Source organism: Protopterus annectens, chromosome 2.part2 (genome assembly GCF_019279795.1).
Source record: "Protopterus annectens isolate FY-2018-M chromosome 2.part2, PAN1.0, whole genome shotgun sequence".
Lineage (NCBI taxonomy): Eukaryota > Metazoa > Chordata > Ceratodontiformes > Protopteridae > Protopterus > Protopterus annectens.
Genome location: NC_056730.1, coordinates 925,272,966 through 925,285,387, shown reverse-complemented (window position 1 = coordinate 925,285,387; position 12,422 = coordinate 925,272,966). Strand labels below are relative to the sequence as shown.

Below are 12,422 nucleotides of genomic sequence, written 5' to 3'. Positions count from 1 at the left end.
ACTTTATTTTGGAATCCAGCCCTTAATATCTGGTATGGCTAACTGACTGTAATTCTCAGTGATTTACCAGAAAATCAAAAATTTTACTATGAACAGGACAAAAAATTGAGCAAAATCATGGTATTTAAAAGGTATGACACTAAGACTAGGAAAAGAAGAATATGTAGAGACAGTCAGTGACAAACAGACAATATAGACTAAACAAAAAAGAGAGAACTACCCTTTATAAATTCTCACAAATATTATTCTTCTGGTTTTCTGCATATGGAGGAATTAGCTTTCTCTAATTAGGACTAATAGAAAAACAGACTAAAACCAGCACTGCAGTCACCTTTGGGAGTTTCCACTCTGTCAGTAATAAACCCAGTGTACATATTTTGTGCTCTTTACCTTATAACATTCCTGTGGCAGTGCACATATGTGTTTCAAGACAATAGAAACATTCTCACACAAGCCACCGGTGATGTACGTCTGTGCAATGACTAATGTTTTGTATCTTTCCGTAAAACTGTGGCATTTATTATACTAGGTTTGGAGAAGACATAGATAACCCCATCCCTGTAAAGTAGATAAAAAATAACAACATTGGTCACTTCATTTTTTTTTTCAACTTTTACTGTGTCTTAATATACACAAAATAATAATAATCGACAAATCAAACTTTTTAAAACGGATCAACTTTTATCTGTCCAAATAATGCAAGTTTCAGACATTTATACAACAGTTTCAGCTTATCAAGCACAACCATGTCTCACCTTATATGTCCAGAGTAAACTCTTACATTTATGTTTGTCTTCTGAATCAGACAGCTAACTGTAAGAATGTGTGTGCTTGTACAGGTTGATGAAATGAAATCCATGCTAATCCATGCTACTGTTTTCACATAACAAATCTTCCGTCTGACTTTCAAACATTTTTACTGCTTATCAGCTTAATGGAAATGTGCAACATTAGCTTGCCTGCCTTAAAATTTTAAAATACTTGGTTGAATAGTACCTATAACAAAACATTAACAATTTGTCACTGAGATAATTTATTGCACCAAGAGAATATTTTCCTTTAATAAATACTTTGTTAATCATGAACCTCCTAAATTGAAAAACATACCCTCCTTGTTGCTTCTGAACACTATGTCTGGGTTTATTCCATTGCATATGTATATTGTACATTTTTTATAGCAGCAGAAAGATTAATGACATATTTTTATATCAAACCTTGGTCTGTGCTTCAATTCTTCAGCATAACCCTTTTGTGTTTTATAGCTTGAATGTGGGTGGACTTTAGGAAGTTAATGGTATGAACCATTAGGTGGCGCTGTGGCATTCAATCAAAGTGTTCTCTTGCACAGTACTCTGACAATGTATATAGGCTGTATAACACATTGCCGAACAGACACAATATTATGCCTGAAACAACTGTGATAGTCTTACTAAATCTGCCAAATGCTCAGTGTAGACCCAATGCCAGGAGGGTAGGCTGGAAGTATCAGAGGTATCACCATAAATTATGACATAGCTACTTTGCTAAGGTCTAGGGACTATCGCTGTATCCTCTAAATCAACTAAATTAGAAGATAACTTGGAATGCAATATGAAATTAGAGGACAATAATTCCTTGGGATAGTTCTATGTGTTAGCATAACACTATGAAAAGTTAGCATTTCAAATGCTTTCACAGACTAGTGGATATGGTAATTTCAAGTGTTACAGGACATCTTCCATAAAGTTTACATTTATATACAGTCAATATCTTTCACAAATACATGTAAGTATATATGTACAAATAATTATCATGAAAGTGCTTGACAAGTAACGGTGGAACTGTCCAAGATACTTTTCCCGTTCATGCTCAACAAAAGAATCTGCATGCATACTGCTGGAATTTCAGACATCTAACAGGGATATATCTGAAGCAACTGAAAAGGAATCAGAACTTAGCAAGTTAGGCTTCATCTTAAAACAAATATACTCTGCAAGTATAATTAACACAAGCAAATGGATTCAGACAGGTATCAAGTGTGAGTAAAGCAGTACTGTCTCCCTGAGGGAACAAAGTTAAGGAAGGTAAAGAAGTAATCATGTAGCCCTCTGTTGTTTACCTGCTAGTGACAGCTGGAAAATAAAGGGCACTTAATCCAATGTAGTCGCCACTACACTGCATAATATGTAATCTTTTACAGTATTATCATGTTCTGTGCATGCTGTAATAAATTATTTGCAGACGTTTTGTAGACTGGTTCAACACACACACATGCACACATATCTAGCAGTATCAAAGGACAATACTAAAATGATATGACATGAATCTGACCCATTTCAGTACCACAAGGGATTTCTAACAACACATCCAGACAGGCGCAATCTATGCAGGAGTACACAGTATGACTTTTATGCAAGCAGAGTATCAAATAATGGGGTTGTTGTTGGAAAGCATCATGCTAATGTAATACTCAGAACTTTTTAATTTGTTGTAAACAAGACTGCAAAACCATACAGAGGTGTCAAGTGATCTGCTGTTGCGGAAATACAGTTGCCAAAACCCTACTTCCATAAGTCATTATTATTCAAAGAATTAGTTTCCACTTTTTCATTGTTTACCTTTTTTCCAAATTGTTTGCTAACAAATACTGGACATATGCATGGAGCCTAGTCAATCACTATGTTTAACATTTGCTGACTGATAATTGTCTTTCTTTATTACTACATTACTTCTGTTACAAAGCATGTCTCCTATCTCTTTATCCCATCTTTAACATCCACACCAGATATTTGCAGCATTATCCCTTTTGCAAACTATTGCCTAATAACTCGGATTAGAAGCATTTCACCTTTCACCTCACTTATGACATCTGTTTTCACACCATGCTTATGCATCCAGGACTCGAGCTTTCTTGCTGAAGAAAATCCTCTGTTTCTTCCCACAGCTTTTCACTTCACTTTATTTAGAGGGCCTGATAATGCATAATTTTCTTCACTGTACTGCAGCACTCTGTAGTCACAGGAAAATACATGATCTCATGCAGGAAGCCTTGGCTCAATTTTCAAGGAAAGCTCATACAGAGTGTCGTCATCCATTATGAGTGATTTGTCAAGCAAGTACTGAGTGACCTGCAAGAAACAAGATATTAAAAATGCAACCAGTCAGAAACCTGTCAAGACTGCTTCATATGTAGTGTTTAGAAAAAATGAACAAAAGAATTAGGTAAGACCTGAATGTTTAGTAGATCTTATACAAATATGTACATCAAGGTTTGAAAAGATTTAAACCAAGACCCTTTTCACTTTCTCATACTTCCATCTTCATAAATGGCATCACCCTCAGTGCCTGAACTCTAGTGCTGGCATTAGTGTTTTTTGTTTATGCTTTAATATGTCTCACAACTTAACAGTTCATCACAGCATAAGTTGCACCCACCACACACACACACACACACACACACACACACACACACACACACACACACACACACACACACGAACACATGCACTCACATGAACTCCCACTTAGTCCCACAAACACATTCAGACACCCCTGCATGCACACATTCCCCCTCAAAGAAATAATCACCCTTTCCTCCAAATGGACTCCCCAACACATGCGTTAAAGGGATTTCAATAAACCATTCTATATATATATTCAGCATACACCAATGTCCATCCCTTGGGAATAACTTTTAAATGTTGTGTACGACTCTAATAGAAACAATTACCTACCATCAGTCATGGAATATAAAGCACATAAAAAACTTATAGGGCTGAAGCTAAAATTACAAATTAAAATCAATAATTCAACATAAATAACTAGCCCTATATTGTACAATATTGTACAAAAATTGACATCATAAAAACTTCACAAACATTAATATGTGACAAGAATGATAATATTATTCAAACACACAAGTAGACCTATAGTGAACTGTTATCTCAATAAACTTTTAAGTTTTAATACACAACATAATTTGTATTAAAACTTAAAAGTTTATTGAGATAACAGTTCACCTATAGTGAACTGTTATCTCAATAAACTTTTAAGTTTTAATACACATGATGTTTTGTCTTTCGGCTTTTCCCGGTTAGGGGTCGCCACAGTGGAACTCCGGTCTGCTAATGATTGGTAGTGGATTTTTACGTACCGAGTTACCAGCCCTGATGCACAACCTTCAATGAAGGAATGCCCCATTCACGTATGCCTCCACACAGAAGACGGTCTAGCTGAGAATCGAACGGGACAACTTCTTGCTATGAGGCGACAATGCTACCGCAGCACCACCACCGCAGTTCTAAGTTTTAATACACATGATATTGAACAAAAATCATTCAATCCTGGGCATGAGTAAGAGTTCAACCTAAGTTACCACATTAATTCTAGTTTTTAAAGTAGTAAATGAATAGGGCTGCCTTGATTGTCTGGTTTTACGCTATCGATTACTCGAAATTTAAAAAGATTTAAATTCCGAGTAATCGATAGCGTAAAACCAGACAATCCATGAGGCCCTATTAGTTTATTACTTGAAAAACTAAAACTAAAACTACAAAAACTAGAATGAATTAATATGGCAACTTAGGTTGAACTCTTACTCATACCCAGGACTGAATGATTTTTGTTCAATATCATGTGTATTAAAACTTAAAAGTTTATTGAGATAACAGTTCACTATAGGTCTACTTGTGTGCTTGAATAATATTATCATTCTTGTCACATACTAATGTTTGTGAAGTTTTTATGATGTCAATTTTTGTACAATATTGTACAATATAGGGCTAGTTATTTATGTTGAATTATTGATTTTAATTTGTAATTTTAGCTTCAGCCCTATAAGTTTCTTATGTGCTTTATATTCCATAACTGATGGTAGGTAATTGTTTCTATTAGAGTTGTCGACAACATTTAAAAGTTATTCCTAAGGATTGAACATTGGTGTATGCTGAATATATATAAATCAAGGTTTAAGTTTTATTAATGTTTAGAATGGTTTATTGATAGACATTTGTTTTGTATGGCCTTAGATGTAGATATGCTATTTAAATTGTTTTAATTTAAGGCAAGAATATTCACTATAAACTAGTGATTATTTATAAATTGAATAATTGGTTAAATGTAATTTACACGTTACTTAAGAAAGGAATGCTGTATAGTAATTTGTCTGATGAAGTTTAGCCACCGGGCTAAACAAAAAGTGCTTAACTGGATTGTGTTTTGTGAATAAACAGTTTGGTTTTAGCGTACAGTCCAGCTTTTTTGTTTTTTCTCCAGTTTTATTTGTGTGTCTTTATTTGGTAGTATGGATCCCACAGGACAGAACGCACAACCACACTCCTCGCCTGTTCTTCTGTCGTCTCAGCAAACACAGGAAGAAGCTGGGAATCTCACAGCCTTGATTGTTATGTTGAGCCAACGGGTAGAGGATTTGACTGCTCGTATGGATACGTTTACACAAACTACAATGAACGTATCGGACACCAGGGATATGTCTAATTTTACCTTCAGTTATGGACTTCAACTGCCTCATAGAGAAAATGGAGAGTCCAGTACTGGTGTTTCACTGCACCCAAGTCACAAAACGAGTGAACTGGGACAGCCACAGTTGCAGAAAAGCTCTACTCCACCAAGTAACTCCTTGGGACTTATTGGAACCCCTGACCTTAATGCATGGTTGAATGACCAGCCTAATTTGAGTAGTGTAGACACTAGTAATGTTCAGGGACTACCGGTTGGAAGAATTACCAACAAAAATATAGTGGAAAAATTTAAACTTTTGGACTACAAGCTGCTTAAAATTCGTAAACTACAACTAGAAATCAATTATTTCAAAGAGTGTTTAAAAGATGAGATTGTGCCAAAGGGGTTATGATCATGGCAATACCCTATGGGGTTAGAAACTGGTTCTGGCTTTCACTTGGAACTCATTAAATTGTTCAACAAGCATGGTCTTGAATTATTACAACTGATGTCTAATCATTACCAGTTGTGGATCGACAACTTGACAACAGAAGTGAATGTATTGGACACTGACATCAAAAATGATTTTGACTACCTGAGATATCAGTATGAATATAACTGGACATTCACGAGTATCAATCAGCAAATACTTAAATTGAAGGAAACAAAGCATAAAAAACTACAGAGAGATCAGAAAGACTACAACAATGGGGTAGCCTACCCAAACGCCCCTCCAGCTCAAACATGGAATGTGATTGGAGGGAATCATCAAGGTACACTCAATCACATTAATAGATGTAATGGGAATACTGTACGGAATATGTCACCACGTCTTAACGCAAGTAGACCGCTACTCAACCAACAAACAGAGCCCCACTACACTGAGGATAACATACAAAATGAAAGCAAGCACACACAAGAGAACATGAGTAATTCTAATAATCAAAATTTTCACAAACCCAGGAAACAAATGTAGCAGCAACAACAACATGGAAACCAACGGGTTCACAACACTCGGAGGAACAACAAAGGCAAGAGGTGATAGGGTATTTAGGTGAAGAGACTGGATAGAATTACGTGAGTAATACTGATGATATGCAAACTTGTAAGATTATCTTAAACAAAGAGAATGACTTTAAAATCTACAATTATACTGACTTGGACATTGACTCTGCTCTTGTGCAAGTTTTTGCTAAAGGGCTAACATTTGTACCTTCTAGACCAATGGAGTTGTCTAACTTGTTGTCGAACTTTAAAATATACATTAGGAAATTGAATCTGTGCTTGTTATTTGGCAACAATGAGAGTGTAGTGGAACGACCATTGCGTATTGCTAGTACATTTAACCCCCCTGTACATCCTACACTCACACTCTTTGAAAAGATGTGTGAAATGGATTTAAGAGCTTTTGTAGTGAAACAGCTAAAAGAAAAAACCTAAAATGAACTTAAGTAGGGTAGAAAATGAAGAATTAACTAAATTTAAACTGCAACCTGTCCGGGTTATGAAACCGGATAAAGGTGACGGATTGGTTGTTATGCACTTAGAAAAGTATAAAGAAAAAATGGTCAGTGTCCTTGAGAGTGAAGCTTATATTAAAGTTAGTTTAAACAAAGTTAATACAGCTTAAAACAGGATACGTATGTACCTTGATGACTTGTTTACGGATTCTCTGACTGACATTAATGTTTATAACTTTTTGTCAATACTATCGTCTAGGACATCAGTATTGTTTGGGGTGCCCAAAATTCATAAGAACTTGAATAACCCACCTATGCATGCATTAGTAGATGTGAGACAATCAATTAGTTACTCATGTGCTAAATTTATCAACTCCATATTAAAAAATACATTCAAGAAGAGACCCAAATTTGTAAAGACTCATGGTCATTCCTTGCTAACATCGATGAACTTGATTACATGAGCCAATACAACTTTTTAACTGTAGATGTCTGTGATTTATATACAGTCATTCCACATGAGACAGGCATCGAATGTGTTATGGACTATATGAAATTGAGAGGGGCACCAAATGATGAGATTAGGCTTATAGAATAACTACTAGATATCGTTTTATCTAATAATTACATCATGTTCAACAATGAATATTATTTACAGAAAGTGGGAGGGGCGATGGGGTCCCCATGTGGCGGTAGTTTTGCCAATTTAGTTTTGGCCCATTGGGAAAAGCATACCATCTTAAACGAAGAACCCATCCATGACAACATTTACTTTTACACCCACTTTCTGAATGATATCTTTATGATTATAAAAGGAGAGGAAGATTTGGCTATCAGATTAGTTAATGCATTTAACACATCTACGTCCTTTTTAAAATTTACTAGCCATTTTCATACAGGCAATATATCCTATTTGGACATCGATCTGAGTAAAGATCGAATAAATAATAAATACATAGCCCTGATCTACTGGAAATAAACTTATTCTAACCCCTTCCTGCACTATACCAGCAGCCAAGCTTTACACCAGAAGAAGACTGTGGTTAAGGGACAGCTGGTATGGGCAGCAAGAATGGTGACTGAATGGGAGGACTTTGAGGATGAGTGTAACAACCTCAAACAGATGTTCTTACAAAGAGGTTACCCAAACCAACTAGTCACCAAGTTAATTATTGAGCTTAAAACTAAACAGATTTGTGGTTATCACAACCCAGTATTAAGGGGAAAGATTACCATTACCACTAATACAGCTAGCTCTGTAGAGCAACCATTGTTGAATAGGGATAATTCAGATGGCGACCAAGGAAACATTTTTGAACACACTTTGGAGACCGTGAAGTCAGATATGAAGTATCCCCTTAGCCTAATCATTACTTTTAATATAGATTCTCAGGAAATAAGACGAATATTATGTAAAAACTGGGAGCTATTTAGGATGGAGAAAGAAATACAAGACAAGGTGGGTGACCTGCCATGTATCATATTTAGGAAAGGATATAATTTGAAAAACATGATGGAGAGAAATAAAAACATTTTAAAGTGTAACCCTGGAACTTACAGATGTGATGCTTGCAATCAATGTAGACACATCGATACAGGGACCAAATTTACTATTAGGGGTCAAACATTCTGTACTAGGGATAAATTTAATTGCAATTCAAAATCCATAGTGTATTTAACACAGTGTCAACTGTGCCCAGCCTTCTACATTGGCAAGACCAATTGGAAATTTAAAGAGAGGGTGTATGAACACACCTATTATATAAATAAGAACAAAATAAGTAGTGCTTTGGCAAGACACACAATGGAGCAGAGGGGACATTCTTTTAAATTCCGAGAAATCGATAGTGTAAAACCAGACAATCGAGGAGGCCCTATTAGTTTATTACTTGAAAAACTAGAATTAATGTGGCAACTTAGGTTGAACTCTTACTCATACCCAGGATTGAATGATTTTTGTTCAATATCATGTGTATTAAAACTTAAAAGGTTATTGAGATAACAGTTCACTATAGGTCTACTTGTGTGCTTGAATAATATTATCATTCTTGTCACATATTAATGTTTGTGAAGTTTTTATGATGTCAATTTCTGTACAATATTGTATAATATAGGGCTAGTTATTTATGTTGAATTATTGATTTTAATTTGTAATTTTAGCTTCAGCCCTATAAGTTTTTATCTGGTTTATGTTCCATGACTGATGGTAGGTAATTGTTTCTATTAGAGTCGTACACAACATTTAAAAGTTATTCCTAAGGGTTGGACATTGGTGTATGCTGAATATATATAAATCAAGGTTTAAGTTTTATTAATGTTTAGAATGGTTTATTGATAGACATTTGTTTTGTATGGTCTTAGATGTAGATATGCTTTTTAAATTCTTTTAATTTAAGGCGAGAGTATTCACTATAAACTAGTGATTATTTATAAATTGAATAATTGGTTAAAATGTAATTTGCATGTTACTTAAGAAAGGAATGGTGTATAGTAATTTGTCTGATGAAGTTTAGCCACCAGGCTAAACAAAAAACACTTAACTGGATTGTATTTTGTGAATAAAAGGTGTGGTTTTAGCGTACAGTCCAGCTTTTTTGTTTTATAGAAGAGAAAATAGTTGAGCAAATTAAACGTTTTAAATACCTGGGAGATATGTTTGAGAAAGAAGGTCTGAATGAGGAGGTCAATGCTAGACTCAGAGGTGCTGCAGTCAACTGGCACAAAGTATCTGGAATACAGAGTAACAGAAGAATACCCCCCAAAAAATCTAAAAGTAAGATGAACAGAACAGTGGTGTAATGATTGTTTCTGTATGGCACATAAACCTGAGCAGTGGAAGCAGAGTAGCTGAGAAAGCTTGAGGTGATAGACATGTATTGCATGGGATGAGAGTAGGATACAGTGTGGGACAAATGAAGAAGTATGAACATCAGAGGGAAAGCTTAAGTAGCCCCATTTGCAGAGAAGATGCAGAAGAATCAATTGAGTTGGTCTGTTTACATCTGCAGAAAAGTGAAATGCAAACTGGAAAATCAGATTTGAGAGAGAAAAAAGAAGAGGGCAAGAGGAGGTGAGGATGTCCAGACAGGAGATGAATGGACTGCATGAAAAAGACCTGTGACAGTTGGGCATGACTGTTGAAGAATGTAGAAATGTAACTCTGAACTGAGGGATCATGCTACTGAGGGATCATGCTATAAAAATGTGAATAAGGGTGTTGCTTCTGATGATGATGATGATGATGATGATGATGACAAAAGTTATAAAACAAAGCAAAAGTTATAAACACATGTTTTATTACAGACACAAGCAAAGCATTGCATCTGGATATAGAAAGGAAAGGAGAAAAAGTCAATCTTTGTTATATTTATGCATTAGCTCTTCTGAAAGAAATGCAGATTTTTAACAAACTAATATGATTTTGGAGGTATAGAAAGGAAGATTAAGGCCTGTGATTTCAATTTTAGATCAAGAAAGAACAGAAATGAGAAAGATGAGTAACAGGAGGTTTGGAGGCTAAGTTAGGCTACAAAATAATAAAATCTTGATAAAGAAAAATCTAGTAAAGGAAGCCAGTTATCTTTTCAATGAGTGGATACTTTGGGTGTTATATTTTTGATAGGAAGACTGGAAAGAGGGAAGATGCACAAGTTTCAGATCACAAAATATATAAGCATTATTGGGCAGTGACTGGAAGGAGAACTATGAACTAACAATTTTCAAAACAAATTTAGATGTATTAAGATACTTGTATTATCACCATTATTAATCTTTTGCAGCTGTGTCATGATCATAACTTAATTAGGCCTTTTTTGATATCTACTGGGTAGAGTGATACTGTGGTTTGAAACTAAAGTTATAGAATGAAAATGTAAGGAAAGGGAATGAAAAAGGTAAAAAATGATGATTCCTAAGGACTTACAAGATCTCTGGGAAGAAATAGAAGAAAATGGAGAAAAAAACTGGAGGAAAACAAAGAATAATTAAATAAAATGAAAATAAATAAAGTAGATGATAGATTCAACAGAAGCGTATGCTTAAGGGTACAATGAAGGGAAAGGCATTTCCATTCTTGATGAAAAGTAAAAGAAGTCCAGAAGTGGTAACAATAAAGAAGGGAAGATATCTAGTCATGCACAAAAATGGAAGAGGTACAACTACATATGGAAGGTCTGTATATGACTTTTCAGCTTTTCCTGGTTAGGGGTCGCAACAGCGGAACTCTAGTCTGCTAATGACTGGCAGTAGATTTTTATGGTGCCAAGTTGCCAGCCCAATGCCCAACCTTCAGTGAAGGGATGCCCATTCACACATGTCTTTCAGAGGCCACTCAACCGCAGGGAGGACATACAGACTCCACACAGAAAGCACTCCAGCCGAGAATCGAACAGGAGAACCTCTTGCTGTGAGGCAACAATGCTACTGCTGTACCACTGCAGCTTTTTGTATATGACTTTACAAGATGCACTCAAAATAAGAACAGATGATTTTTTTAATTAATTCTCATATTTAGTTGAAGTAAAACCATTGCAAATAGTAGGACTGTGGAATTGTGAAGGCAGGAAGTTTCTCATTACAAAATCTCAAAGAATAAGGCACCACACCTGGAACAACAAATTAATTTATTATAAAGCGCTTTTCGTCCACACCAAATAGTCGAACTTCATCAGGTATCTGATGAAGTTCGACTAGTATGGACAAAAAGTACTTTACAATAAATTAATTTGTTGTTCCAGGCATGGTGCTTTATTCTTTGGGATTTTGCCATTTGTTTTCTTGTGTTTCATTGGAATAAGTTTCTCATTACACCCAGGCTAGTATATGACCCTCAAAGTTAGTATATTTAGAAGAGGAAGAGGAGTGAGGAACACAGCCTCACTTGTGCCTATGTGGGGATCTTGGGATAATACTGATTTTTGTCTGTTAAAGCTAAAATTATGTATTGTTGAAATAATTTTGTCATTTATGAATGTTACAGTATAATAAAGTTTGTTCATTTATTACATACAGATCATTGAAGTGGCATACAGTTTGGTGAGGTTCCAGGCAGAATTTCAAGACATTACTAACTGACACTCAAAACTGCAGTCACAAAACTTTGAGTAATGTGTTAGTCAACTGCATATCCCAGAGAATTCTCCTTATCAGGGATATAGTAATGTTATAATATGTATAAGTAGCCGAGAGTGAATGGTAAATGCCCCAGAACTGGGGGGTGGGGGTGAGGCCTTCCCACAAACATGCTCTTAAAGCATTACAGTAAGTTTCCTTGATGGTTAGCTGAAAAATTACAGTTTTGTGGTTTCTCTTCCCACTGTGGATTGCTTCTATCTTGAATTGCTGTCATGAAGCTATGTATTGAATGTGGGGAAGAAAGAGGGAAGGGTGGGATGTACAGCAACAGATGGAGTCATGGAGGGTAACAAGGAAGAAAAAGACCCAGGAATTAATAAAGAAGAGATTACAAAGGTAGGTAGGTTATAAGAAGGCTAGTTCTGTGACAGTTAGGTTTTGATTACATTG

At 35.5% G+C, this 12,422-nt stretch overlaps 1 protein-coding gene across 1 annotated transcript in view; it reads right to left on the bottom strand.

The window, feature by feature from the left end:
- Positions 1-593: 593 nt before the first annotated feature.
- RASGRF2 (Ras protein specific guanine nucleotide releasing factor 2) overlaps positions 594-12,422 on the bottom strand; it is a 1,933,635-nt gene continuing 1,921,806 nt past the window's right edge. The window contains exon 27 of the mRNA XM_044064238.1: positions 594-3,107. Within this exon, the coding sequence (XP_043920173.1) occupies positions 3,015-3,107 (93 nt within the window). The 3' untranslated portion in view covers positions 594-3,014. The remainder of the gene's footprint in view (positions 3,108-12,422) is intronic.